Here is a 27,632-nt window from a genome sequence, read left to right on the forward strand (position 1 = left end):
AATAGCATAATTATCTACTATTTGTGTTTTTTTTTTTACCGCACCCGGACCATATTCCATTCATCAGGAAATTATATACTTTTATTTTGTTTTGCTTAACTCTAATAAAGACCTACAACTTATTGATCTCAGAAGTGTCAGTACACATTAAAAGAAAGATTTCATGTACTTTAAAATGTAATTTAAAAAATCTTTAGATATTCACAAATATGTTGATATCCATTCATATAAAATGTACTCTTTTAATGATTTTAAATTTTCAAAAGGTTCCAAGATTTTTTTTTTTAAAAAACATTTTTAATCAGACAGAGCCCTCAATCGCTCAATAGATCAAAGAAAAAAGTAGCTTTCAGTAAAAATGGATAAGAGACATTTTGGTTTACAACTAATATCATAAGTTACATTCTTTGACAAATTAGAAATAATTATTTTTCTAGATGGACAATTGTCTGAAGCCTATACCTGATTTTTCGGAATCTGCCATTGGTGTTCTATGGGATCAAACAGAGAAGGATAAAAATGTATTTATTGTTTATGATGCTCAGACAATTAGTACTTACATCTATATAAGGGATACATTAGATGGTATGTTAATAATTTATCATTATTTTTACTTTAAAAATTTAAACTTACACACACTTGCATTACAGTGTATTAGTATCAATCTCTTTAGCTATTACTTCATAAAATGATATTCTAAATTCATTATTACTGTTGGTGGAAGAAAACTATATTCTGTTTAACAATGCTATTCTTAGTTTAAGATTACCCAAATAAATGTAATATAGCTTCATTGAACACTTTTAAGTCCAGGTTTTGTTTGGAGGATTGGAACACAGATCTTTATTATATTCATATTGTGGACTAAAAGGAACGAGTTTTATAAAATAAAAACTGTTTAATATTTCTTCAGTTATACAAGCCCTCATTTTTTACTTGACAAGAGCCTTTAAGAATTGTTTGAGATATCCATATAATTCTTTTATTTCTCTTTGGTCAAAATTCAAACATCCTTTCAGCTATTGCTCATCTTGCTCTACTGAACATGGAAAGTAGGTACCAACTTCTTGTTGAATTTTTGACAACTGCTGTGTTACATATCTGTCTCATAAATAATGAGGCCTTCAGCTTAGTTGCTCATCCAAACTTGTTGTATGCACCATTAAAAATGCTTGATACCAATGATGTGCATTATGTAATTTTTATGAATAAAATTTCCCCACTAAATTAAATTTTATCCCTCAAATATTTTTTTTTTTCATTTAGATGCTATATAGTCAAGATGGCAATACAGAACAGGGTATTCTTGACTAAAATAAATCAATTTTCCTATGTGGAAAACTGTACCGCTGGTACAAACTAACTCTTTCAAATTTCTTGGGAAAGTGATAGAAGACCCTAGGCTGTATCATAGCATAAACTGTTTTTAATAGATATGTCCATCCGTGGAATATGCTTGGGCTGTGGATGTGCATATTTGTTTAATATTCAATAAGTCATAGGATATTTAAACACCGATATGCTGCAAGGAACCTGCCAACATTTTTGTGAATCTATGTTCTGTTCATACGTTACATCAATATTTCTTTTCATTTTGCAACAAAAGCCCTAGGCCAACAAAACACAATTTGTAATTCTATGGTTCAGTTCCCAAATGTATATTAATAATATAGCTATCAATGATGATTAGACTTTTTGGAAAATATCTCAAAGAATTGAAGACATCTTACTCTTGATTTCTTCATTAGGTTGCATTATCTTACAGTCTTATGATTAAGGATTAATATAGAGCTACATAAGTGTTGTATTTTAGGAAATCAATAAATGTTTTTCCTAAGATTACTATTGTTTTAGAAACTTATTAAATATTCTGTTAAAATAATGAAACTATTTGCACAGAATGATAAATGGTAATGACTGACGCAAGTCCTTAATGTCATTTGATTTAAGTAAGCTCTTTAAACCATTTGTCTGCCATTTCATTTTTTAAATATTTCTTTTTCACTTCATTTTGTCTTAGTTATAACTTTTATTTTGGCTTGAATTAATGAAATTAAATTTTTTGTAGGAACTGAAATCAGAAAATTGGGTGAAACAAAACTAGGAATTGATCAATATCCTCTTGTTCTGCACAATGGTCTTGTAATATTGCACACACCTGGTGGCAAACTAGCTAATTTAGTTTTATCCTCACACGTTCCTTCAAGTCTTAAATCTGGTGATAATTTGAAGACAAATTTAGCCAAACATATAGCCCTCACCAGGTAAGATGCTGCTTTGTTTTTTATAATAAAAATAAATAATTAATTATTTGGGTGGTTCTAAAAAAAATATCAGACATAGTGAAGCTGGTGTATTCCATCTAAGGGATGTGTCTTGTATATAGTTTTTATTATGTTATTCTCATTTTTTTTTTTTATATTATCCATTAAAAATATATTCATTTCTTTTAAGCCACATGTAATAAAATAAGTTAAGGTTAAAACTTCTCTTTTTTGAACTTATATTATAAATTGATATTTTCTTTATATAAGGAAACCTTATAGAAAAGGTCGCAGTAAGCCCTTTCAGAAATAAATTCACAATTTTTTTAAATGCAACTGGTAGTTCAATAATTTATTTGAATGTTTGTTACTGGCAAATTTCTCATTACCCTGTGACTGTTGATGTTTTCTATTTATGAATCTCCAGAGGGGAATTTCATGAAATCAAAGTGATAACCTAGTAAACAAACATCGAACTGCTGCAAACACCTGTTGTTTACATCAGGACCTGCTCGTGCTGTACTTCAGGTATCCCGAGTGTATTTTACGATGATAATTAAAATTAAAACTATTGTGGAAAAAGGGGGCTGAAAATTGTGAGACTTTTCTGGCTATTAACATGCATGTATTTCCTTTTATTTATAAAGTTAATTCCCTGGAGGGGCAAACTTGGTTATTGTGTTAGTCCAGAAATCTTTATCTATGATAATATAATATTGGAACAAATTTGGGTGGCCTCATGGCTAATGGATATTGCTGGGCAAGGGGGGGGGCATCAGAAAATGAGATCCCCAACCCCGACTTTATATAAAACCAAAAAATAACCGCAAAATTCGGATTACTTAAATCCAAAACCTGTATTGCTCAAAAGCAGGGAAACTTGGGAAGAAATAAAACAAAAATATGAAATAAAGTAATGTGTATTTATGATATGAAAGAGTTTATTTACCTTATCTTCAAACATAAGTTGAACCTTATCTTTAACTTATTACAAAACACATATTCAATTGCATTCATTTTGAATTTTATCAAACCAATATAATTTCTTTAAGTGAGGTCCTTATAAATCTGAAAATGACTGAACACTGAACTACTTCCTCTTAAAAGGCAGAATATTTATATATTTCCTTCACTTACTGAACTATCCCGTGAACTGTCGATCCTACATGATAGTTTGAAAATTGAATATTTCTTATTTATTTTCACAATTCTGATACAGATCAGCTAAACTTGAACACTATAATCTCCAAATCACTTGACAACCCTCAGTCTAATTATATAAGTGAACATTTTAATGTTTTATGAATTGACATTTACACAAATACACAAATGCCACTTCCATCTTTTCACTCAATATAGCATTGGGTCCCCTTTAAATTGTGAACCTCATCACTTTAAGGAATTAAACACTTAAGTGATACAAAATAATATATTGACACTCAAAATTATAAAAATACTTAAATTTTATTTACAAAGATTTAAATATGTTATTTATTTATAAAATGCATCTAATTGTATTTTAACACTAATAATAATAATCTACTTTACACCTTACATTATAAGAGAATTATACCTTTAAATTATAAGTAATTACCAAAATTATAACATACATTGTAAATCTTTCTAATTCTATTTTCTAAAAACCATTGTAAATTATCTGATTACAATGCAATAATTACACACTCATACTAACACAAAACCAGAATATTTAATGGTGTAATATTCAAATTTTCCACGACATTCTTCTTTCATTCACTTATACATTTAACTGCTTATATTCTGTCTATGGCTACAAATTACATATTTCACTACTCACGCTACTTCTATGGAAATAAAATTATCTCTACAATGTAGTCATAACAACTTGCTTCTACAGCTCTAAATTTGTCATGACAATGGCACATACGCAAGTTGGGTGCTTTAGCTATTACCAGCTTATTATTAGATTAATGAAACTTAATAATATTGATAGCTAAATGATTTTTCAATTGGAGAAAATATTATTTAATGTTGTAGGTTTACTGATGCATTGTCTGTCTGTATGATATTAAACAACAAAGAAGATTACACTGCTTTAGCTGAGGCTGCTCTTAAATCTTTGGATGTAGTGTTTGGTAAAATAATTTGTTAATTATTTTTATATTTGTATAATTTATGGTTATATGAAGTCGTATTTTTTTTTTTTTTTTTGTATAGTTTTAAGGCTATGTAATAGTCCCAAAAGATCTAAAAAGATTTAGTTTTATACTTTGTTCCGTTTAACATTTTTATTATTATATTATAAACCATGAAATTACTCTGCATTCCGTCGTACATCAGCCTAAAATTGAATTAAATTATTTTTGGAAGATTAATCCATTACTGGAAATGAATTTGAGCTTGAAAGCTACAACTTCTGCTACATTGTTTTAAAACAGGTCTATGTGCCTATAATTTTATTTTGAAACAAAGCATATCGAATTCTCGGAGAAAACTGTAATTAAAAAAAAGTGCAATTAATTAGTAGTCATAGTTATTGACTTTCCCTACTGTATATTAACAGTTATTGAATTTTTTTTTTTATTTAGCTGTATATAAATGAAAAAAATTTTTGTTTCAGCTTTAAAAGTGTATAGACAAATCGGTGATGTAGCAATGGTCATGACGCTTGAGAATATATTGTATGTAGAAAACAAGAAGCTGCTTTGTGGTCATATTGCAGAAGTATTGGGTGAATTTGACAAAGCTGAGGTGAATATATTTTGTATTAGATTAATGATACAATAACCACGTTCGTATATTAAATATTACAGCACTTCTTTTATTTGTTTTTTTACCTTGTGTGAACCAAATTAATATCTACTTTTAATGATATTAATTAACTAACAAAAAAGCTGTAATAGTAATTAAAAGTTAGAAAATTTTCTTTTTTCTCTCAACCAATTTATTTTTTGCAAAATTGGAAATTGAGTTTTGAGTAATATTATTACAATGTGAGTTTTTTGCTCAGAAAAAAAAGAGCTCTAAACTTTTGAAAATTAGATGATAATTTTATTTTATTTGTTTATAATTACAGTAGCTAATTTTCCTATTCCTAGTAAAATTATCCTGTATCTAATGTGCAAGATAATTAGAACTAAGGATTATTGACAAATTTCTAATTTTTTTTCTATAAAAAAATATCAATTATCCTTTCATATTTAGTGCAAATAATTTTCATATTTAATGCAAATAATTTGGCTTTGATGTTTTCAATATTTGTTGTTAATAATATTCAATATTCGTTTTTTAACTCGTCACATTATCAAGTACCAACATAGTTATTTTCTAAATTCTTACTTAAGTTCTTATAATTTTTTTACTATTATTACATTCTTTACTTAATCCATTTATTAATTATATGTTTGTACTTTTTCTCTTGCTGCATATTAAACATTGTTTGTTAAACTTATTTTCAGAAATTGTTCTTAGAATCAAGTGAACCACTTAATGCACTTATAATGCGTCAAAACTTGCTTCAGTGGGATAGAGCTTTGAAGCTAGCCAGAACTCTTGCGCCAGAAGAAGTTCCATCTATATCTCTTGAGCATGCTACACAACTTGAACTAATGTAGGTATTGCTGAGCTCCTATTGATTTTAGAACACTTCTTTGTAGTTATAATTAATTACTTTGTTGCCCTGTTTTATCTTTATTATTATTACATTATCTTTATCTCCACTATTTTTCCTCATAAATTATATTGAATCCTACCAGTTAGTTTATTTATAATAAATATTAGATTATTATATAGTTGATTTTGATTAATGAAATAATTGTTAAAAAATTCTATTTCACATGTTAAGCTTGTGTATCTCGACATTCCAGTTACCTTTTTCTTTTCTTTTTTTAAATTGGCATCAGTTAGTGTTAATAGTACTAGTTTCATGACAACTTTAATTCTCTGGATTTTCGGATCACATGATTCCTGCCATGTCCTTGTCATCTCTTGATGACACTTGTGAGTTATGAATATATCTGGCTCCTTTATGATCTCTGTGTTGTCCTCACTCCCAACTTTTGATGTTCATCCTTGTTAATGTATCCTCTGAATAAACTGGCACCGGTAATCTGTCATCCAAAGTTCCTAAAAGTGTGTCTTTACCAGCTGAACTGGAACTACTTATTAAACTGTTTCAGTAGAATATATTGTTTTTGAAAATCTATGTAATTTTTTTGCAATAGAAAATAAAGTATTGAAAAATTAGGATAAATTGGACCATCTTGTTGGAAGTAATAGAGGAAAAAGATACTTAACACAATTCAATTTTTTTAATCTCCAAAATCTCAATTCTAACTTTGGCAAGTATTTTAGTTTTAAATTGTTTCTAGAGATGTAAAGTAATATTTTTGTTTCATAGTGTTTTAAGAGTAAATTTCTTTTTCTATTTTCAATGAACATGATCTTTATTTTATCTGATTATACTGAACAATTATTTTTTTTTTTTATTTACAAATAAATACTTTAAATGTTCATATTTTGTAGTGGGGATTATGGAGAGGCACTAGTTCATTACGAGCGGGCCATGACCTCAGGTGAAGATGAAGAACATAATTTACATTGCAAAGAAGGTATCTGCCGAACCTCCCTTCGACTTGGTGATTTTCGAAGAGGTCTGATTATTGCAAATGAGTCTGATGCATCAAATAGTTTGAAATTTCAAGCAGCTGTGATTCTGGAATCTGTCAAGGTCATATCAAGATAATACATGCATTTTTAAAGTATTTGTCCCTTTTCGTGCATGTTTTGTGTTATCCTTGACCTAATTAATAGCTCTAAAACACAGTGATAACTAAATTTAATAAAGTGAAACTTCTTTAGTTCTATAGAGCAAAGTGGTCTAGATCTAATGAAAAAGTGAGACATTTTTCCTTCTCCTATGTCTTACATCAGTATAATTTCCTCCTCTTGATTCCCTATGGTTCCAGGTAATAAATACCTAGGCACAGTAGAGTAAAGTTTTTTTTTAATTCATCTTTTCAAACACATGCACATACATCAGGTATTCACTGGTTTTTATTTTTTATTCATTATTAATCTGCATAACTTTCATGGTACCTCCAAAAAATATTTTTAACTCATCTCTTTATATACATATACTTTTTTTTATTTCATCTGGTATCCACAGGTTTTTATTTTGATCTTTAGTTATTACTTAATAATTTCCATTTCATGGCAAGTGAGCTGGTGAAAAAGAACAGAGACTAATTCATCTTTAAATATATATATTCATTTAATCAGAATTTTGGGTTGGAATATTCAAGTTAACATTGATCACTGACAAAGGCCAGTTTACAACCAGATCAGGCACTACCATCATAGGAGTATTCTCTCATTACTTCAAAAATTTAGAATCAAAATTATTTATATCACACTTCAATTATCAAAAACCCATAATTAATAGAAATTGATGAATAAAAGAGATGTTCCATTTAATTAAGAGAGATTTCCTCTATTAAATTCCATTTCATGATCCTGAAATAAAAAAATTGTTAAAAAATTCTAGAACCTTAGAATTTTCACTTGCAATGCTTTGAGAGTCTCACACATAATTTTTTTTTTCTCAATTTTTTAACCTTTAAAGGTATTTACCTTCGACCTGAAGTAATGTTTCTTTATTTCAATAGAAAATGAATGAGGCTGCTGTGTTATATGATAAATCTGGTAATTTTGATAAAGCAGCTGCTGCATATATCGGTTTGAAGAACTGGAAAAAAGTTGGAGAACTGTTACCTAAGGTCTCTGATCCTAAGATCTATCGTCAGTATGCTAAAGTAAGTAGTATTTTAGATATATCTTCTTTCAATAATGTATGTTTTAAGAAAGAAACATTTGATTTATTCATTGATGGTATCCAAACAATTTTTTTTTTTTTATTGTATTGCTTATCTTACCAATTGTAAAGATATTTTATATTTTCTAAACTCAAAAATATGGTATAAAATATATTCTTATAGCAAGGGTGACATAAAAGTAAAAAAAAATCTTATGTTGTTTTCATATATTTTTCCTTAATATAGTTTTTTAAATACCCAATATTTTATTATATTCAACTCTTAATTATTTAAATACTTATAATTTAATTCAAATAATTAATAAAGAATTATTTATCTGCCATGTTTAGAAAAATTGAAAATAGTGTTACTTATGTTTTATACCTGTAAATAGTGATTTCTTACTCATCTATAGCATATAAGGGAGAAACTTTGTACCCATGTTTCTTATTGGTTGATTATAAGTACTAAATGCTGAATGAATCATGAATCAAAAGAAGAGATTTTTTTTTTTTTTTGAATGGTGGGGAGGAGCTAGCAAAAATATCAAATAACTCATGCAAACTTTATTCTTATAGTTTTTTTAACCACAGTCAGTGACATGAAAGTGTATGGCTATTAGTGGCCAGTCAAGAGAGGAACACTGGCCAAATCTACTAGCCAACTAGTTCCACATCCCTCAAGGGAGGTCATCCCAGATAAACCCCCTTCATCTCCTATCTTACTCTCATGCAGTGTTATTACCAACCCTTTTTTCCTATTTATAAAAATGATTTACTCACTTCTATCTATCATGCTCTATACCATCTGTATGCTAATGACCTTCAAATTTCTCCTGCTGATCTCATCAAAGAATCTCATAAACTGCAGAATGTTAGTCATAGAATTGGTCACTCGGCTGAGAAAAACAAGTTACTACTGAATGTAGAAAAAACTAAAGCCATCCTCATCAGCACCAAACCCTCCTTAAAATATCTGCCTTAATATAAAATATCCTTGGTTTTTCCTACTCCAATCCTTGAGAAATAATAAACCTTCGTATGTCACTGAATATCCTTTATCCACTACTTGTACACCAGAACCCAACTAATTGATGTTTATACCTCATCCTTTTGAAGTGCCTTATCTATCTCTATCTGTAATGCCTCTTCCCTAACTTCATTCAAACATCAGCTATTTCTCCACCTTCTAAAACTATCTTCCGATGAAATGTAAAATTTATATATAAATAATCTGATCATTGTTAATAGAAATATTTTATATACGAAGGCTAGACATAAGCAATTATTTATGTTCATTGTTTTTGTTCTTAGAGGACTTGGTCCCAGAATAAAGATTATTTTTAATTCATTCATTTTTCCTTGACCACCCCTTGTGCTCGAACCGAAGCCTTCATTGGCCACATCCTCCCTCATTATATTATACTCTTCTGACTTCATAAAACTCATTTTTTATTAAAGTACTAACTAAAGGATTAATCAACCCATGGTGGCACTTAATTTTAGGGTATTAATAGACCCCAGAGTTTCTGGAACTCTTACAAATAGCTGGTGCCTTGGATTCTTATGGCAGGTAGTAGATTGTTACCTAGTATACCATTTTTAATAAGAATAGGCACATTGCTTCCAAGAAAACCCTTGTGTTTTGTATCTTAAATAATAAAGCCCTGATGTCCTCCTGATTTATTAACATTTGCTATTTTTGTTTCATAGGCACAGGAGTCTGACGGTGATTATCTAGGAGCAGTGGAGTCTTATGCTAAAAGTGCTGATGTAGAGAATGTGGTGAGACTATGTGTTGAAAAACTAAATCAGCCTCAGAAAGCAGTTAATATTGTAGAACAGACCAGGAATATTCATGCTGCTAAAACTCTAGCCAGGTTTACTTCTTAATTATTATTTTATTTAATCTTCATTCCATAAGTAAGTTTATTATGTTTATATTTTTGTAATGTGTGATAGAGCCTCTATCACATATGAATCTTTTAAAACTAATTTATGTATAAATATTAATATTTATAGGAATTAGTAAAAATTTATATTTCAATTTGATATGTTGTTCTTAAAGCAATTGTTTGGAAATCTTGAATGAAATAGTGAAACATTATGTTTTTTGAACAATAACTGAATGATTTCTCCTATAGAAAGATACTCATTAATTTTGTATTTCATCCATAAGCTTAGTAATTGATATTTTAAGAATTAAAGATCATCTGTATTTTTGAGAAAATATTTACTTAATATCCTGTCCAGACCTGTTGTGAGTTTTACCTACACCATAAACTAATCAGTATTTAGACAAATTTAGGCCCCTACCTCAACTGAAAAGGATCCTTAAAAGTTTTTTTTTATCTTTTGGGTAAGCAAAAGTTGACAGTTTTAACCCAAAGCTCTAGTATATCAGTAAAATACAGAATAATACCTAAGTACCCATATTATGAGTATGAAATAGGATTATTTTAAACTTGAAATTAATTTGTAATATATAAAGGATGTAATGATACCAAAAAGCTAAGAGCCCTTCTTACAAGAGATTTTCTATACTTTCTAGTGATATAGTTGTTGATACTAGTTGTCTCATGGTTTTTTAAATAATCCTTCTCTTATCTAGACAAACAGCTCATTATAAAAAGACTTATAGTAATATTGTGTAAGAAATTCTGATATGTAAAGAAAAATTGGTCTATCATATCTCTTTCTGTAATTTTAAACTTATGTAAAATAAAATAAAATAAAACATAAAGCAAAGAATTATTTCTATTTTTTTTTAACATCAGAACATACTTTGTACAAGTAGTGTTTTTCTTAATTAAAAGTAGGACCTGTGAAATTTAACAACTCCAAATTAAGCCTCTCTGTACATAAAATTACTTCTGTGATTTTCTTTTTTATAGACATTTTGAAAAATTGGGAGACTTCAGTTCAGCTCTTAAGTTTTTGGTCATTTCACGCTCAGAAAATGAAGCTCTGCGGTTATGCAAAGAAACAGGACTGGTAGAACTCTATGCAGCTCTTATCACACAGGAGTTGGGCGGTAGTGAAGAAGGAGAGAGGCAACTGTCTTCTTTGGCACTACATTTCGAGCAAACTGGGAAAATGATGCTGGCTGCCAAATGTTATTTTCATGCTGCTCAATTCAATAAGGTCATGGGAAATATTCCAATCAATTTTTTCATGTGATAATTTCAATTTTATTGTATTTAACTGCTTTTTTATTTGAATTCAGGCGTTAAAAAATTTAATCCAAGTTGCTCGTGGAAACTCAGCTGAGGAAGAAGCTATAATCTTGGCAATTGAAGTTGTAGCTGCTGCTAATGATGATGTAATGGCTAATCAGCTCATAGAACTGCTTCTTGGAGAAGTAGATGGTGAACCTCGGGTAATTTTTTCAAAATAATTTTCATTACTTTAAAGTTTAGGCTTCAATTATTATTTTTTTCATTTTATCATATTTTAGGATCCCAAATTTGTATTTCGGCTTTACCGGGCTCGAAAACAATATAAAGAGGCTTCAAAAACAGCTGTAATTATATCCAATGAAGAATTAGTGAATGGTATATTTTCCATATATCTTTATACTTATTTCTCTTTTTATAATTATTTTTATAATTGACTTTTTTAGTCTTTAAGTCCAGGATGCCTTTTTATTATCGTATCTTACATATTATTCCAAATTTTATTTTTACTGTGTATAGTTTTATCAATACTCCAGACTTTATTGTTTAACCATATAAGAACAGTAATCTAGTGTGCTAAAAGCAGTGTTGGTTTAACTCTTTACCCAATAATTTTATGCCTAACCCATGAAATAAACTCAATATTCTTTCCCTCACAAGAATTGGTTGGTAAAATAACATTTTTCAATGATTTGAAGTAATCAAATTGATTAAATTAGTAAATAAAACAATTTAGTTTTATTGATTGTGAAAAACTAATTATTTTATTACTAGTAGGAACTGATGTATGTTATTGGATTGTGTGTTTTAAATCTTATTAACAAGAATGTGTTCATATAGACTATTTATTCATTGTAATAATTGAATTTCAGGTAACTACAGCTTGTCGCATCAAGTTCTGGTTGGAATGTGCATGGAGCTCCATGATAATGGCTTGCAAGTTACATCAGAATTAAGTTCTCTTCTTTCACTCGTACATTCTTATAGGCTTGTCCGTTTACATGTCAAGTTATCAAATCATCTTCTTGCTGCCAGACTTCTTCTCAGAGTTGCAGACAACATTTCAAAATTCCCTGCTCGTATGTATTTGAAAGTGGTATATCACCAATTAACTTGTCCCAGAATACTTACCTATGTATTTTAGATAATTTCATTTCATTCTTTGTGATCGACTATTGTTTCAGATACTGTTCCCATTCTGACATCTACTGTTATAGAATGCCATCGTGCTGAGCTTAAGCATTCAGCTTTCACGTATGCTGCCATGCTTATGAAACCTGAATATAAAACGAAGGTATATTATAACTGAATATATATAACTAAGGCTTAAATTATTTTTAAACTTCTTTTTTCGAAAAAAAAAAAAGTTTAAACCATGCTATTTTTCATGCAATACCTATATTATTAGATAACTTTACATGCAGTAATACACTGAATGAAAGAATAAATAAAAGTAGCTACCCTTAAGATAATGGTCACCATTTTCTAAAACCTGAAAATATTTTAATTCGATGTTCAGAGTAACCATCATTTAGATTTAGCTCATTTCTAATCTTATTCAATTATAGGATAAATTGTTTTATATGAGGAGAAAATGGTCAGGGATGAGGTTAGCATTGATATACAAATAAGTAGAACTTATTTATTTTTGCTGATGTTTTGGCACGAATTTCAGACCAACATCTCCTCGTATTGAATCTACAGTAAACAATAGAGACCTCGTTATGTTTCGTATGATCTATGTTATTTAATGGATAAAGGCTGTAAAGTTAGTAACTATCAGTTTTTTGGAAACCAGAAACAAAACAATCAAGGATGGACACTTTTTTTTTTGTCTCTCTTTGTTGTTCTTTAATCAGTACACTTCTGTAAACTATTCTACCTGAGTTCTATTTTACCTTAATTTTTGTCAATAGTTCTGAAATTATATTACATTGATTGAATTCATGCTTCTAGATCGAAAATAAGTATTTAAAAAAGCTGGAAGGGGTCGTAAGGAAAGGTCGTGGAGCTGATATAAACGAAGAAAGCTCCCCATGCCCTCATTGCAGTCAATCAGTCTCTGAGTTCAAATTAGCCTGTAACAACTGTAATAATGCCCTACCTTTTTGTATAGCTACAGTAAGTAAGAAGAATTAAATGCTTTTGTTCATATATTATTTAAATGTTATTATCACTGTTGTCTATTTTGAAGAATCATATAGAAATTTTTACAGTAGTTGGTTTTAGGTCCTAATATGTTTTGGCAAACTCCAATAATTAGTATAAACTAACGTTCTCCATTGATTCTGTTTATTACAATATTCCATTATAAACACTGGAACATCTGTTGTGCTTAAAATTGTAAGATTCGAAATGTATTTTTGAAAATCAAATGACTTTACCGGTTGTTTAAAAAATAATTTTTCGTGCTTTCAAATTTATTATTTATTATCATTTAGTTGGTACCTCTAGTTTTTGCACCTGAAATTAAACATGCTCTTTCAAAAGTGGTACTCAAGACAAATATCTGTCTAGACCTCATACTAATCAGGGTCTGGGCACAAGGCAAATAAAAGAAAAGTAAATATTAACAAGTTTCTCTTTTTATTCAAAGTAGCTGTACATAAATACATTTCTTCCAAAGCCTAATAAGGTTTTTATCCCTTGTTTGAAGAAAAGTTTTTGCTCTATAAATCAAGAAATGAAAATTTTACCTCATTTTCATTTTTAAAGTTTGTTTTTCTTTCATTTAATTCATATCCTTGGAACTGACATTTCATATGGGCCAACCCAATCCAGGAACCTTTAAAATATTATCTTACACCTTAACTTTGCTTAAAAGATAATCTTGTTTTTAGAACTTGAGGCAAGTGTATAGAAAAACAGTTTCTTTTAAATATTATTATTATGTTTATATTATATTGAAGGTATGTTTGTTTTTGTTGCTAAATCTAAAGAGCAATGTTAAGTGTTATGTTAATTATTCTTGAATGGTACAACCTGTTTAAATAGATTATTTTCAAAATATACCTTAAATATTGAAATCTAGTTTCACCGAGCATTATTTTCTTAAGTGAATATCTTAAATGTCAGTTTCTCTTATTTTTTTTATTTCAATTATAATTTTTTAATATTATTATTTTTCATTGTTATTGTTAATATTATTATTATTCAGGGAAAGCATGTATTAAAAGAAGACTTCACTGTTTGCCCAAATTGTCAGTTTCCAGCTATAAGATCAGAATTTATCAGGTAATATTTTGTTTCTAACTATTTATATTATTGGAAGAAGATAGTTGACCGTATGAAGTAGATTGTAGAAAGATAGTCCAGGTGGCAGTCAAAGGTATCAAAATAGTGAAAGAAAACTATTTATTGTTAACCATACTATTTATTGTTGTGACAGGTCGTACATCGACTAATCTACTCGCTATAATTGTCTGTTTGAGAATCAGATAAGTAAGGCTACAGGAGGGGGGGAGTGACGGTTTTTCAATTTCAGTCGCTCTTTAAATATTTCTCGATTAAACTATCTTAATCTCCTCGTTCCATTTTAAGCAAATATTTCAAAAGTGATATAGGACTGTCACTCTCTGGGGGTCTTAGTGGGGTGGGTCTGGCCATGAAGGATTACCTTTTTTTTGTGTTCTTATCTTCTCTTGTGAGAGTGTGATATTTCATACATCAACCAGCCTACTCGCTGTAATCGTCTGTTTGAAAAGTCAGGTAAATAAAGCAACCACGGAGGGCAGGAATGGTAAATACTTTTCTTTTACTATTTTGATACCCGGACTATATTCCTACTATCTACTTATATTGTTGCTGCATTAAAAATTTTTTTCATCTTGTCTCCAACCCTTTGCCACTATACAACTCAGGAAAAAAGTCATCATACAATGTACTTAAAAAAAGTTTTTTATTGTGTGTTATAAGTAATCATCCAAACATCATACAGTGCATATCATGAAATGACTGTATTATTCTTTTATTTTCCCTATTGATCTTTTGTCAGTAATAAAATTTTGTTAATTTTATTTCAATTTTGTTTGCAAAATTATATATCTGTGTATAGTAATATTTGTATGTGTACTTTAGTAACTAATATAAAACAAATATATATTTTTTAGATTGCTGGAGTTGGGAGAAAAATGTCCCCTTTGTTCGTCTGAAGTCACATTGGATGAAATGAGAGTCCATATCTCTTTTGATTCCTATTATGGAAAGGACTAATTAATTTAATGAACAAATTTAAAATATTTCCGTCCATTATTGATCTCATAGAGTTTAACTATTTTATTTTTATATGTGGTGCTATTTATATTAATTTCTATTGTTTAGTAAGTTTTAGTCTTTAGAATAATTGCTTAAACTTGTAAAATCCACTTGTGAACAAAAGATTTTTTTCATGCAATTTATATTTATTTTATTGTGAAATATAATAGTGTCATATTTCCTTCAAGTTTTTTTTTATCAAGAGTATATTTTCTTTATTCATTTTTTGTTGTTAATAAAGAATGTTACTTTCAAAGACTTATTTAAACCTCCCTTCATTTAATAGAAACATGTATAGGTTTTCATTTCTTTTGAGAAGTATTAAAGGCTTTGTTTATGACATAATTTCATTAATAAAGTTGGTGGTTTACATAACTTTTGTGTTTCTAAAAAACAAATTAGAGTGGAAATCCTGGTTGGACAGTTGTGAGAAATGGTTATTTTGTCTTTAATGCTATTGAAAAATAGTCAAAGGTATTAAGAGTTTTTGATTTTTGTTTAAAAATATCTTATGTGTCTATTCACATGGCTCTCCTTTCCGCTTTGACTGCTAAGACCATTATAGTGATTCCTTGCTATATCTTCAGTAATATTGGACGGATAATGATTTAATTTTTATTTATTTAGTTTTTAGTTTGTGTTATTGAACAATTGGAATGTTAATGTTAATGAGCATTACGAATATTCCATATATGGGAGATGTATCAGTCACATTTATGATTAGATACAATTCTTGTGACTAGGTTTATTTTTCCTTTGATCTTCCTATTAAATTGGCTGAAAAAGCAAAAATAAAGTTGGTAGTACTCCTTACATGCTTTAGGCCACACTATAGCTTGGACACTGCGTCAGTTGGTTCAATTATAATTACATTTTTGAAAAAATAAATAGGTTATTTTCTATAGATGCAATCCTTGAAGACATGTTTTATGCCCTGAGCAGAAAATATGTCAGTCAACATCAAAGTCCAATTTCATTAAAACAAAAATAGTTGATATGTTTATACTAATTGTGATTTTAGAACTAATTATCGGAGCTTGGGTTTTGTTTCATCATTTTTCATGAGATTTGGGTCCCTCTCATTTAAGACTGTTGCTAAGGCATTATCAGAGTGTACAACATCTGCACAGGTTTCTGGAGATCCTTATTTTTGGAATGTGATTCCTTATGAGCCCTCTTTTTATTTTATCTAAATGTTCATTGACCATTGTTCCATCTTCTTAAGTCTACAGATCCCAAAATAATTTTTAATGTGCTATAAATAATATTTTTCCATGTCTTAATAAGATTATTTTAAGCATTTAGACATCTTCAATGGTTTCAGGAAGTTGTATCACTACTTCCTTGTTCTAAAATGTGTAAATTATAACATTTTCTTGCGGCCATAGCTTGTAAGGGTTGTATTGGAAGGTAAAAACAGAACACTAACATGTCTTGATAAGTTATTGTTGTAGACCTCTATTATAAATATATAATAAAAAAATCAACTGCTATAACTCTTGAAGAATCAGGAGGTTCAGTACTTCATAAGGAAGTACAGTGTTTTGAACAATTTATACAAAGGAGGTGATTTGTTGAAAATCACACTGTATGAAGTGTGCCTTCAACCTAATCCCAGGCACTTCTTCACTTTGAATCGCTGGTTTGATTTTAGTGGACTGTATAAAATAGTGATAAATAAAACGTAATTAATCTAAGCAAAAAATCTATTGTATAAATTACAGTTGAAGTAGGGGGTGGCCAAGATAACAGGTGTGTTAGTTAATTTTGAATAATGGGTCTATGATTGAATGTAGCTTGATGATGGTTTAATTGTATTGATGGGTGGACTAACTCCATGGCTCAGTTATACTCTTCCTTTTTTGATTTCCTCCTTCCTCCTCCTTTGTTCCGGGAGGCACTTCAAGGTGTCTCTACTCACTCATTTTTCAGGTAGAAGATTGATGAAGAGAAATAAGTAGCTGCCTCTGACCTGAGGCTCGCTAGCGAGTGTCAGTGTGAGTGCTTTTATTTTCTCGGCCATATGGGGCACTGGTGTTACGATTAGCCATATGATTGTGGTTGTTTCAATTCTTCCGTTTGAACGCAACACACACTCAACTGCCAGATGTTTCTCCAATTAAGGGTATCCACTTCATAGAGGCTGGGTGAGCCCCAGGAAGGTGCTGAAACCTATAAGGTTGCCTTATGGTTACCGTAACTATAATAAACTAGAATAAATAACTACTACAACCGGAATTGAGCCCGGGTCCAGGGAGTTAGTAGTGCAGTGAACAATAAAATTAAAATCAATAAAAAATAATATTTTTGATTGTTATAACTTAAACTAACAGGACATTCAATGAAAGGAGAATTGGAATAGAAAAAATTAAGTCTAAACAAATCAAAATTCTTAAAAACAAATCTCTCTCTCTACTCCTTTTCACACCTTATAAATGCTTTAAAAGTTGAACATATTTTCTATTATCGGGAGACAAAAAATAAAATAAATTATCGAGCTTATAGCAGTGTTTTTATAAGAATTAAAGAGTGATTTTCATGGGATTAGCTAATATAAGGGAAGTACCCAGTAGGGCCGATCAGAGAGGCTTCCAATAGTCATAGTCAGAGTGTACTTGTGTGCCCATGTCGGCAGCCTTGATGAAATGCTCCAGATCTCAGATTAGTTTGTCGGGGTTGTCCAATAGTCATAGTCAGAGTGTACTTGTGTGCCCATGTCGGCAGCCTTGATGAAATGCTCCAGATCTCAGATTAGTTTGTCGGGGTTGTCTGGTCTTAGGCGATTTCTCCAGCCAGTATATCCACTTTACAGAAGGCCCAAGACAAGGCGTATTCATTATAAGTTAGGATGGGCCGTGCCAGAGGATGAGCCCTGGACACTGAGGAAGGTAGAGGAGGTCTGGGTAAGATAGTCTGAGGCAGAGTAACAGTTCTAGTTGCCGAGATGAAGCGGACGGACTAGAACTGTCAAAATAGGAGCCAGCTTACTAGTTGCCGAGGTGCAGCTCTAATTGCCGAGATGAAGCGGACGGACTAGAGCCGGGGAGAGCTGGGAAATTTCACTGGTTGCAGAGATGAAGCAGACGGACCAGTGTAATCGTTAGGAAGTAGATTACAATCTTAGTTACCGAAATGAAGCGACGGACTAAGATTGCTGGAAAGAAGGATAGGAAATAGGCCATCGTCTTAGGTGGACTTACTGAAAAACACAACTTTTACGAGAATAGATTGGCAATGAACTTCTCTATCCCAAGCAGTGTATACGCCACCTGTGCCATGACTAGATCCAGGAAAGTTCGGATTTAAGATCGAATTCTGGGATTTAGAGTCCCTTATTTATAGGTCTAGTCTATGCGGCTGTGACCGAGAAGCGGTCGGTACATGTCTGCTTGAGATAGGTTCGTGCATTGCATTGTTATAATTTATTATTCATTGTACAGATATTGCTAAATAGTATGTACAGAAATTATTAATATACAAAAATGACAATGTGTTTTTACAAAATAATGCACTATGTAAATTTAGGAGCTTCGGTGAGGCTCGAGGTGGAGCGCTCTGGTGAGCTTTTACTATACCGCTTGCTCCCTCTCGCTACAAGTTCTTATCAGATCAGATTACTTTTGTAAATAGGTCCAGCTGACTTAATATTTCGTGAATAAACGCGGATTTTTGCATCCTTTTTTTCAGTTGTTCTATCTGCGTTGTTTCCCTCGCTTCAGCTAGTTGCGACTCTAATTAGGCCGCTCTTCTGATGCCTGTGCCAACTTGTACTAGAGGTTTTTCTTAGTAAATTAATAACGCCACTCTTTCGATGGAACAATTAATCGTTAACTTCAGGATTCTGAGACTGCTAACTTATTAAGTCACATAATTGTGCCTCAGAAATCCTCCCGGGTTTCGGCACCACTTGCAATTAGACTGAACGAAAATGTTAAAACAAAGGGGGTTTTATGATGGGTAACGACACAGATTTATGAGGGCATCTCCTTTCTTATGATCAGGTTTATCAAGTATCATACGGATAACATCATAATAGTAACAAATGTTTTTATTATTATATATGGCGTTCTACGAGCAGGATTTGCCTTGGAAGTAGCATCACTAGTTAGTTTAAACTTACGAATATCTGGAAAACAACCGAGATCACGGAAGACATCTTGATAAAATTATCAACTGGAACTATAATAAAGTCGCGGAGGCCTCTCACCTCCAAATATTTCTAGTCGAACTCTCACAGAACGGCCCCATCAAACTTCAGTTAAGTATCTCACCGTATACCTTCAAGTACCAACGGTAGAAAAAGGTAGTATCTAATCTGAGTTATGTAACCAATACGTAATGCTGATTATTAACTCATATTCTGTTTTAGAGGGATCGGGGAAAAAATAATAATAGAGTCAATTTATTGAATAAGACATAGATCAACGAAAGATTGAAGTCTAAAGAGTGGGGAGCTCTGTCATTATCTATGTTAACCGAACAGCTACACCACCAGCGTGGTAATTTTGTACCTACAGACACTTAAGCATACAGATTTGTTCCAGATTGAAGTAAAGGCTGTGTGTAACAATAGGTGTAACCTTCCCCTAGTAACATCGAATGTGAAATTTAGATTAAATTCTAAATTTGTTTAAAATGCCTCGAGCTAAAGTATATAACAAAGCTAAAGCATCTACATCTGCTCAATCTGATCCTAATGAACAAATGTACTGTCATGATTTATGGTTCGTATTACAGTGATTGTTAGTGTCTTATGATGTTTTCATTTTATAATTTTTTTTTTAGAATATTATCATTAGTGGTTGCTGGTGGTACGAAGGGATGTTTTGATGACGATTTAGAAAAACAGATCCCCAATTTAAGTAATGAACAAAGAGTACAAATAATTAACAAACTGATTACCAAGGTAAGGTATGAACATTTTTTTTAGTATGAAACTTATAAGGAAAATATCGCGATACCAATCGCAAAATCTCCTAACTACATATGTTTCACACTGTAGTTAAGAGGTTTTGGAATTAAGACATTGATATGGTGCCTTAGTGTGTAGACATGTCAAACTATGTTTTTGTTCCATATTATAATCTACGGTACTATAATATTATTACTACTTTAATTGGGATATAGCTCTCAATCTCCTTTTGCTCAAAAGGGATGAAAAAACCCACAACTGATCCTTTCCAATGAAGGTTTGGGCTAAATTTGAATAAATAGGACTCAGTTTACTGTGTTAGGTTCTAACCCGCAACTCCTGAAATATGGCAGGTCTAATACATAGTTACTAAGTATGAGGATGGACTGAAGGAAGGCATTCGAGTCAGCTTTGCCTTTTAGCTAAAAAATTTAGAGACCTTCATTACACCATTATAGATATATTTAACCATTGTAAATGAATCGCTTTTGTTCTTCCAATTTATTTGAATAGTATTGATATGTATGCATTAAAAATATTTATATTTTTTTAGAGATTGATTGATGTGTATAATGCTGGTGGAAGACTTATCTACAAAGTTCGGGCTGAAGAATCAGAAAATACACCAGAAGGGTTAAAAGGAGCCGATACTGAAGAAAAAATTGTTTATGGGCTGATAAAAGAAGCTGGAAACAAGGGAATCTGGATGAGAGATGTTAGATTTGAATCAAAACTTCAACCTACTGTTTTAAACAAAATTTTGAAAGCTTTAGAGGGTAAAAAAATTATTAAGGCTGTGAAGTCAGTTGCTGTAAGTTAATAAATTTAAAATATATGATTAATTTAAATATTGGACTTGAAGAAGCTAAATATTATTAGTTTCTTGACTGTGCTAGTACAGATTCCTAAATTTATGTCTCATTAAAACAATTTTTTTAAATACAATATTTCAGTTAGTGTGGGATTGATTAGCCATAGTTTCTAATTGTCAAAACTTATGATGCTGTTCGTTTTAATTTTATCGGTATATGTTCAAGCCTGTCTGGGAGTTGGCATCATAAGTATCAATTTCCCCCTTGATTAGAATACTATTTTACTCCTGTGAGAACTCTTGTGTAAGATATGTTTCCTTCTCTTTAATTCATTCAAAATATAAGATGGCTTTCTTCTAAGACCTATTGGTTGCACCTCTCTAAGTGTGGTCCAATCTGGCTTGGTCTTCTGATATTTCAGTCAGAAATTAGTAGCTGAATAGTATAGAATTGAAAAAAAAGTTAAATAATGAAGCTTGATTTATTTGTATTCAATCATATTGAACACAACCTATCAAATAAACGTAACTTAAATCACAGCTATTGACATATATTTGCTCACTTAAGACTATTATCATACTCAATCCTCTATGACTTGCTTAAGCAGTGTGAGGAGGAAGTCTTTAGAGCCGTCTCTCTAGCTCTGCCAGTCTTTTAAAAGTTGTCTTCTATCATTTCATTAAAGTCCTCTTCTTTGAAAGTCCATCTTTACTTCAACTTCCCATTTCATTCTTGGCCATTCTTTTCCTTGCTTACCTTCTACTTTGGCACAAAAGGATTCACTAGCAATTCTATTCGTATCCATTCTCAGAATGTGCCCAAGCCATCTTAACTGATTTTCCTCGGTTACGTTGTTGGCTGGCTTAACATTGAGATTTAATCTGAGGTTGGTGTTACATTCTCAAACTCTTCTTGTTTTCCCCTTGATCTTTCGGGAAAAACTCTTTTCTGGTGCTTGTATTCAATCAAGCTTTTTTGTTACTATACACAATTCGAATGAGGAGAAATGTTTACCTAAATACAGCTACTTTTGTTTTCTTTTCCACTTTCTATCTGTTGAGAAAACCTCTCTAAACAGCATCAAACATCCTTCCTCCTGCTGTGATTCGCTCGGACATTTCTAAATCAATACTCTCTTAAGACAACAGGCTAAAGATATCTGAGAGTTTTTTGAGGTGTGATTACCAGACAGTACATTACAGGAGTTGGGCAGTCTTTTGAATACAGTATTTCAAAATACATTTTTTGTATCTTGTATTTTAACAAACAAAATAATCATGAAAAATTCATGGATTAGTTTTCTTGTTTAACCGACAACCCTGTGACAGATTTAGACAGATCAGTAAAAATTATTTATCTATTTTTTATGTCCTATCATATGCTTAATATAATGTATTTATTTATATGTAAATGAATTTTACAACCTAAAAATAAATATATAAAAAGTAAATAGTATAAATATATATATATAAAAAATAAATAAATAAACCAAAATAGACAAATAAACAGTGCTATGGGTCTCTCATGCCCTTGTGGGACATTGAGGGTTAAGGATAAAAATTAATTAAGTTACAATACTTGTTCCAGACCTCTTAAAATGTAAATAAATTAGGTATTTTTTTCTTAATGAATAGGTTGAAATATTTAATAATCCCAACACTATCTAATATATTTTTTCCTCTTAAATGTTCTTACAGTTCTCTAGAAAGTTCTTTTCATAACATATAATAAATGTGTTGTCGAGTTAAAGATGTAAGTTTTCTAGTACCATTGACAGAAATAGCTTCAACGAAACAATAATTTATAACTATTTCTATTAGAATAGTCTTAGGTAATATACCACTCTATTTTAAAATCTCATTTTTTAATTTAGGCCAATAAGAAAAAAGTGTACATGTTGTATGAACTTGAGCCTGACAGCTCATTAACTGGAGGATCATGGTACAGTGATCAAGACTTTGAGTCAGAGTTTGTAGATGTCCTCAACCAGCAATGCTACAGGTAACATCTCATTTGTAACTAAAATATTTTTGTTTTGTGTATTGTTTCAAAACTATTAAGAAAGTTTAAATGAAAAGATTGAAAGAAATTTTGATATAGTTCTTCTATTCTCATTACTGATTATTGATGATTTTTCTTTGACTGCTGGATTTCGAAATAATGGAATTACCTCCAATTTCAACAGTTTTCAGAAAAGTACTTTTAATATTATTTCTTGTTGCAAAACATTTTTCTTTTGCGAAAGTGTAACAGAAATTTTTATTGCTATTTATAACTGTATTTACTTAAAAATACTTCTAGTAAATTTGATGTAAGATCAAAATGAAGTGATACAGAGATGTAGAGAAACTACCCATTGGTAGCACTCTATAATCATATTTCTATCCTACAAAGTCTCGAAGCCATCTTCTTTTTAGGAGCTTCGGAGGATTGTAATAGAAGAAGAATCAAGCACGGTTAGAAACTAGAGGGTTTTGATGGTTAAGGAGTTTATTATGGAAGGATTGATGTCTGGTTTGGGCTAGATCGGTTTCATACGGAACATTAAGGTCTTTATGGATGATTTTATTTATGACAAAGTAAGGAGCGTTAAGGATTTTGCATTGTAAGGATTGGATACTAGAGGAATTCAAAGATTTAGTGGAGCCCCAGAGCTCAATTCTGTATTTCTAAATAGACCTTCTTATAATTGTCATGTAGATCAATCTTTTGGAATGAATTTGAAGTTTAGACCGTTTGTCTAGTAAGTGCTGTAGTAGTCGAAATTGATGTGCTCTTTCCTGTCTTTTCAGTCTTGTGTTGTAGGTAAGTCGTTTGTCCAGATTTAGTCCAAGGTAGCAGCTCTGTTCTGCCGGAGTAAGAGCAAAATTATTAAAGGATACTGTAGGGCAGTCAGTAGGTTTACGACAAAGGGTAAAGATGATTTAATGGGATGTCAGCTGTATAGACTGTAGAGGATGGGGCCGAGGATACTACCTTGAGGAACATCAGCAGACTGAGAGAAGAGGGGTTAATAGGAACCATTGTGGTTTACTTTTAATAATCTATCAGTGGGAAAGGAACGGATACTGAGAAAGTATGTAGGAGGTAGAAATTTACAGTTTGTAAAGCAATCCCAGGTGCCAGAATCGACCAAAAGCCTGTTCTACATCAAAAAAGACTTCCGTGCTCCAAAGAAGACAAAAAAACATCCACCACACAATGACATTGCTGGATTGTGGAGTAAGGTGTTCGGAATACCAATTGGTGATCAATAGAAATATAAAAATATGACTGTTTTCTAAACAATTTTTAATCCCTTTGTCTCTTGATCATGTTTGTGAACTTAACTGCCATTACACTGTAAGGGACATATTTAAGATAGAAAAGTTGTTTCATTTATAATAACTAATAATTTTTATGGAGAGGTAGCTGCAATTGCTCTAGCTTTAGAAAAGATTACTCACGTCTGCGCAAAGAAGATAGTTCAGCTGTCAGATTCTAGGGCAGCACTGCTGGCGATAGCGTCTGAACGTCCCTCAACTAACGCTAGAATTCTCGCATGCCGGAAATCCATACAATGTAAAAGAGAAATACTTAAAGTATTGGTAATGCAGTGGATTCCAGCCCATTGCGGTATAGCTGGGAATGAGGAGGCGGATCGACTTGCATGGTTAGGGGCTAGCCAACCACAGCCGCTTCTTCCTATCACCATGGACATGGCGAAAGAAATGGCCCGAAGCGCCATCACTGAAAGAACAGAGGAAAGGAGTAGAGGAGAATGTGAGGACAAGAACTGGACGGCATTGCTAGGTCCTAAGAGGTGCCCTCCATTGACTTTACCAAGGTGTCAGTGGCATGCTTCAGGTTGGCTACTGGACATGACTATTTGCGGCGCCACCTGAAGAGAATAGGAGTGACTGAATCTTCGGACTGCATCCTGTGTGGAGTTGGTGAGATGACTGGCGATCACATATTTACATGTGCGGCAACGGCGGACTTGATTACAGACAGGAATTATATTGGTAGAGCTAAACTATACTGGGCTGTACGAAACAAAATGTCAGAAATGCCTCCTTTGGCGTAGTAAAAAAAAAAAAATAATAACTAATAATATTAATTCTATTTTAACAGGTACTTGTTAGAGTTAAGGCAAAAATATGAAAGTGATCCTGGTGCGGTGAAGAAAGGCCCTCTTGCTTTATATGCCATGATATCAGCAACACCTCTGATGGTTTGCAAGTTTATAAGTGATCTAGGAATTAGCAAGGTAAGACGAGTATTTTGTTTTCTTTATTGTTGAAATAGAAAGGTTTAGCTCTGAGAGGTTAAATGTCTGTGCTAGGGTATTTTATGTAATGGGTCTGGTAATTAGGCATTACATTAAATTAAATGTAGCAACTTTGACGGCATCCGGTAAAGAGTTAGGTCTCCAAATAAATTAAATATTTTGGTGATGAGTTAACATGTTTTTTTGCTGAAACAGAGATGATTGTGTGGATATAAATATAATAGGGATGGTTTGGGGGTTTAAGTATTTCAGGTCCAGAATCACTAGAAAAATTTAATTTAACCAGAAATAAAGGTGGGTAATGCATGAAATTTCTCTGTTACTAAATTAGTCAGTTAGCGCCTTCTTTCTAGAAACTTAAAATATGGAATTTATTAGACTCTGAAAAGCATTAATTTTTTTTTTTATTTTATTAACCTTGCAATCTCAAAGAACTAAAAAAAATCCACAAACCTGGTGGTTTAATTTGCATTAAAAAATAATTCAAATTACAACCAAGTTATTTTAGTGTAATTTAATTCATTATTTAGGATTAAATATTTATTATTTCAAAAATGTTAATAAATAAATAAGTTTTTGTTTCTGGTGGAAAATGGATTACAAAAGCATTTATTGTAGCTTCACTAATAAGTAATTATTTGATACAACATTAAACAATAAATCAGCACTGTTTAATACCCTAGTACAGCAGTAGTTCTATGATTCTCTTTATTTATGCATATTACATCCAAGTAATAAGCATTGTCAGCTTATTTGATTTGATATTAATGCATTAATAACATAGAAGTAAATTAAGAATCTTTTGATGATTTTCATTTCCTAATACAAATTCTTTTAGGTGTCACTCTCTGAAGATGATATCCAAACCATTTTGGAAACTCTCGTCTTTGATGGAAAAGTCGATCGGGAAATAAAGTCTGGTGGTGACAGGTTATACAGAGCAGTATCAGCTCTGACGGGCCCTGCTGGACTCATCACAGCCCCCTGTGGGGTGTGTCCAGTGGTAGCTAATTGCCGCAACGATCCAGTAGCACCAGTATCACCACTCACTTGTCCATACATTACAGCTTGGGGATCGACTAGCATCATCAAAACAGATGTCTCAGATATATGACATTTTTAGTTCTCAATTTATGTAAATATTGTATCTATGTCTAATAAACATTTTCTCTTTAAGTAATTTTTTTTTTCTTTATGTTAATTGTACTTTTTTCCTAAAGTAGCGTGTAATAATTTTATTAACTAACAGGAAATGTATGGTTAATATATCTAGGAATGGTGGTTAAAAGTAGAGTAAGAAAGAAAGCAGGCAATACAAGTTAAGTGTTTTATACACTATAGAAAAACAAGAAGTGGAATTCACTGGTAGATGCTGTGTTTTACTAGGAATCAGCCGAAATAGTGGTAGTAAAAAATTTTATAAATCTGACTTATACTAATTTTACCACTCATCCTAAATTGCCCCTTTAGTCAACTCTGAAAAACAAATGTTTTGGTGGAAGAACCATGTTTTGAACGTGAAAAATGAAGAACATTTGGATAATACAAACAGTTTTCATATAACTATGGAGTCAAAATCTCAGGTAAAAATTTGTTAGAAAGTTTTGATAAATCTGAATTATCATAGCTTCATTAATAGAATTGTTATTTGCAATGAGGGATGGATATATCGAAAATCCTATGATAAAAAAACAATGGTTGAAGTGTTATCAGATGATTGCAACTGTCACTAAGTAAAGGCAATTTGAAAAAAAAAAATTATAAATTTATTACAGAAGGTTGAACCATTGAGTCAACTTACAGTTTACTTTCAGTTACAAATTACCAGTGTTACCCAAAATTAATTAACATACAGTCCAGAGTTGGTTTCTTCTGACTAAAATATATAACAGTCATTGGTCCACTATTTTCAAAAAGAAACCTTCAATTCTATGGAGGAGGTTTGAAATGGAGTAGTAGAATTCTTTCATTCAAAATAGGAGTAATACAGTGAAGGAATCCAACTGCAAGCTTTGAAATGGCAATAAATCATAAAATAGAACAGCCTATACTTTAAAAAAAATATCAAATCTAATTAAAACTTGAATTGCATTCTTTCACTTTCATAAGTGTGCTTTTATTTCTTCTGTTATCTATTTTATAACTTATTAGTA

General features: G+C 31.2%; 2 protein-coding genes across 3 annotated transcripts in view; both read left to right on the top strand.

Annotated features, from left to right (window-relative positions):
• Positions 1-15,469, top strand: part of Oseg6 (intraflagellar transport protein Oseg6) — a 29,973-nt gene extending 14,504 nt beyond the window's left edge. For both annotated transcript variants that reach the window (XM_067047834.1, XM_014420908.3), the window contains exons 12-27: positions 438-585; positions 2,069-2,264; positions 4,281-4,378; positions 4,864-4,994; positions 5,702-5,853; positions 6,768-6,972; positions 7,910-8,056; positions 9,769-9,935; positions 10,950-11,199; positions 11,282-11,434; positions 11,513-11,609; positions 12,104-12,310; positions 12,416-12,525; positions 13,188-13,352; positions 14,389-14,465; positions 15,341-15,469. In XM_067047834.1, coding sequence (XP_066903935.1) covers positions 438-585; positions 2,069-2,264; positions 4,281-4,378; positions 4,864-4,994; positions 5,702-5,853; positions 6,768-6,972; positions 7,910-8,056; positions 9,769-9,935; positions 10,950-11,199; positions 11,282-11,434; positions 11,513-11,609; positions 12,104-12,310; positions 12,416-12,525; positions 13,188-13,352; positions 14,389-14,465; positions 15,341-15,443 — 2,406 coding nt within the window. In that variant the 3' untranslated portion in view covers positions 15,444-15,469. The remainder of the gene's footprint in view (positions 1-437; positions 586-2,068; positions 2,265-4,280; positions 4,379-4,863; positions 4,995-5,701; positions 5,854-6,767; positions 6,973-7,909; positions 8,057-9,768; positions 9,936-10,949; positions 11,200-11,281; positions 11,435-11,512; positions 11,610-12,103; positions 12,311-12,415; positions 12,526-13,187; positions 13,353-14,388; positions 14,466-15,340) is intronic.
• Positions 15,470-19,915: 4,446 nt separating this feature from the next.
• Polr3F (RNA polymerase III subunit F) lies at positions 19,916-26,659 on the top strand. The gene is made up of 6 exons (XM_014420877.3): positions 19,916-20,191; positions 20,271-20,391; positions 20,951-21,208; positions 23,083-23,210; positions 25,323-25,458; positions 26,318-26,659. The coding sequence occupies exons 1-6, from the start codon at positions 20,121-20,123 to the stop codon at positions 26,591-26,593; spliced, it is 990 nt and encodes a 329-aa protein (XP_014276363.1). The 5' UTR covers positions 19,916-20,120; the 3' UTR covers positions 26,594-26,659.
• The last annotated feature ends 973 nt before the right edge of the window (positions 26,660-27,632 follow it).

The sequence above is a fragment of the Halyomorpha halys genome, unplaced genomic scaffold (assembly GCF_000696795.3).
Source record: "Halyomorpha halys isolate HHAL.00 unplaced genomic scaffold, Hhal_1.1 Scaffold297.1, whole genome shotgun sequence".
NCBI lineage: Eukaryota > Metazoa > Arthropoda > Insecta > Hemiptera > Pentatomidae > Halyomorpha > Halyomorpha halys.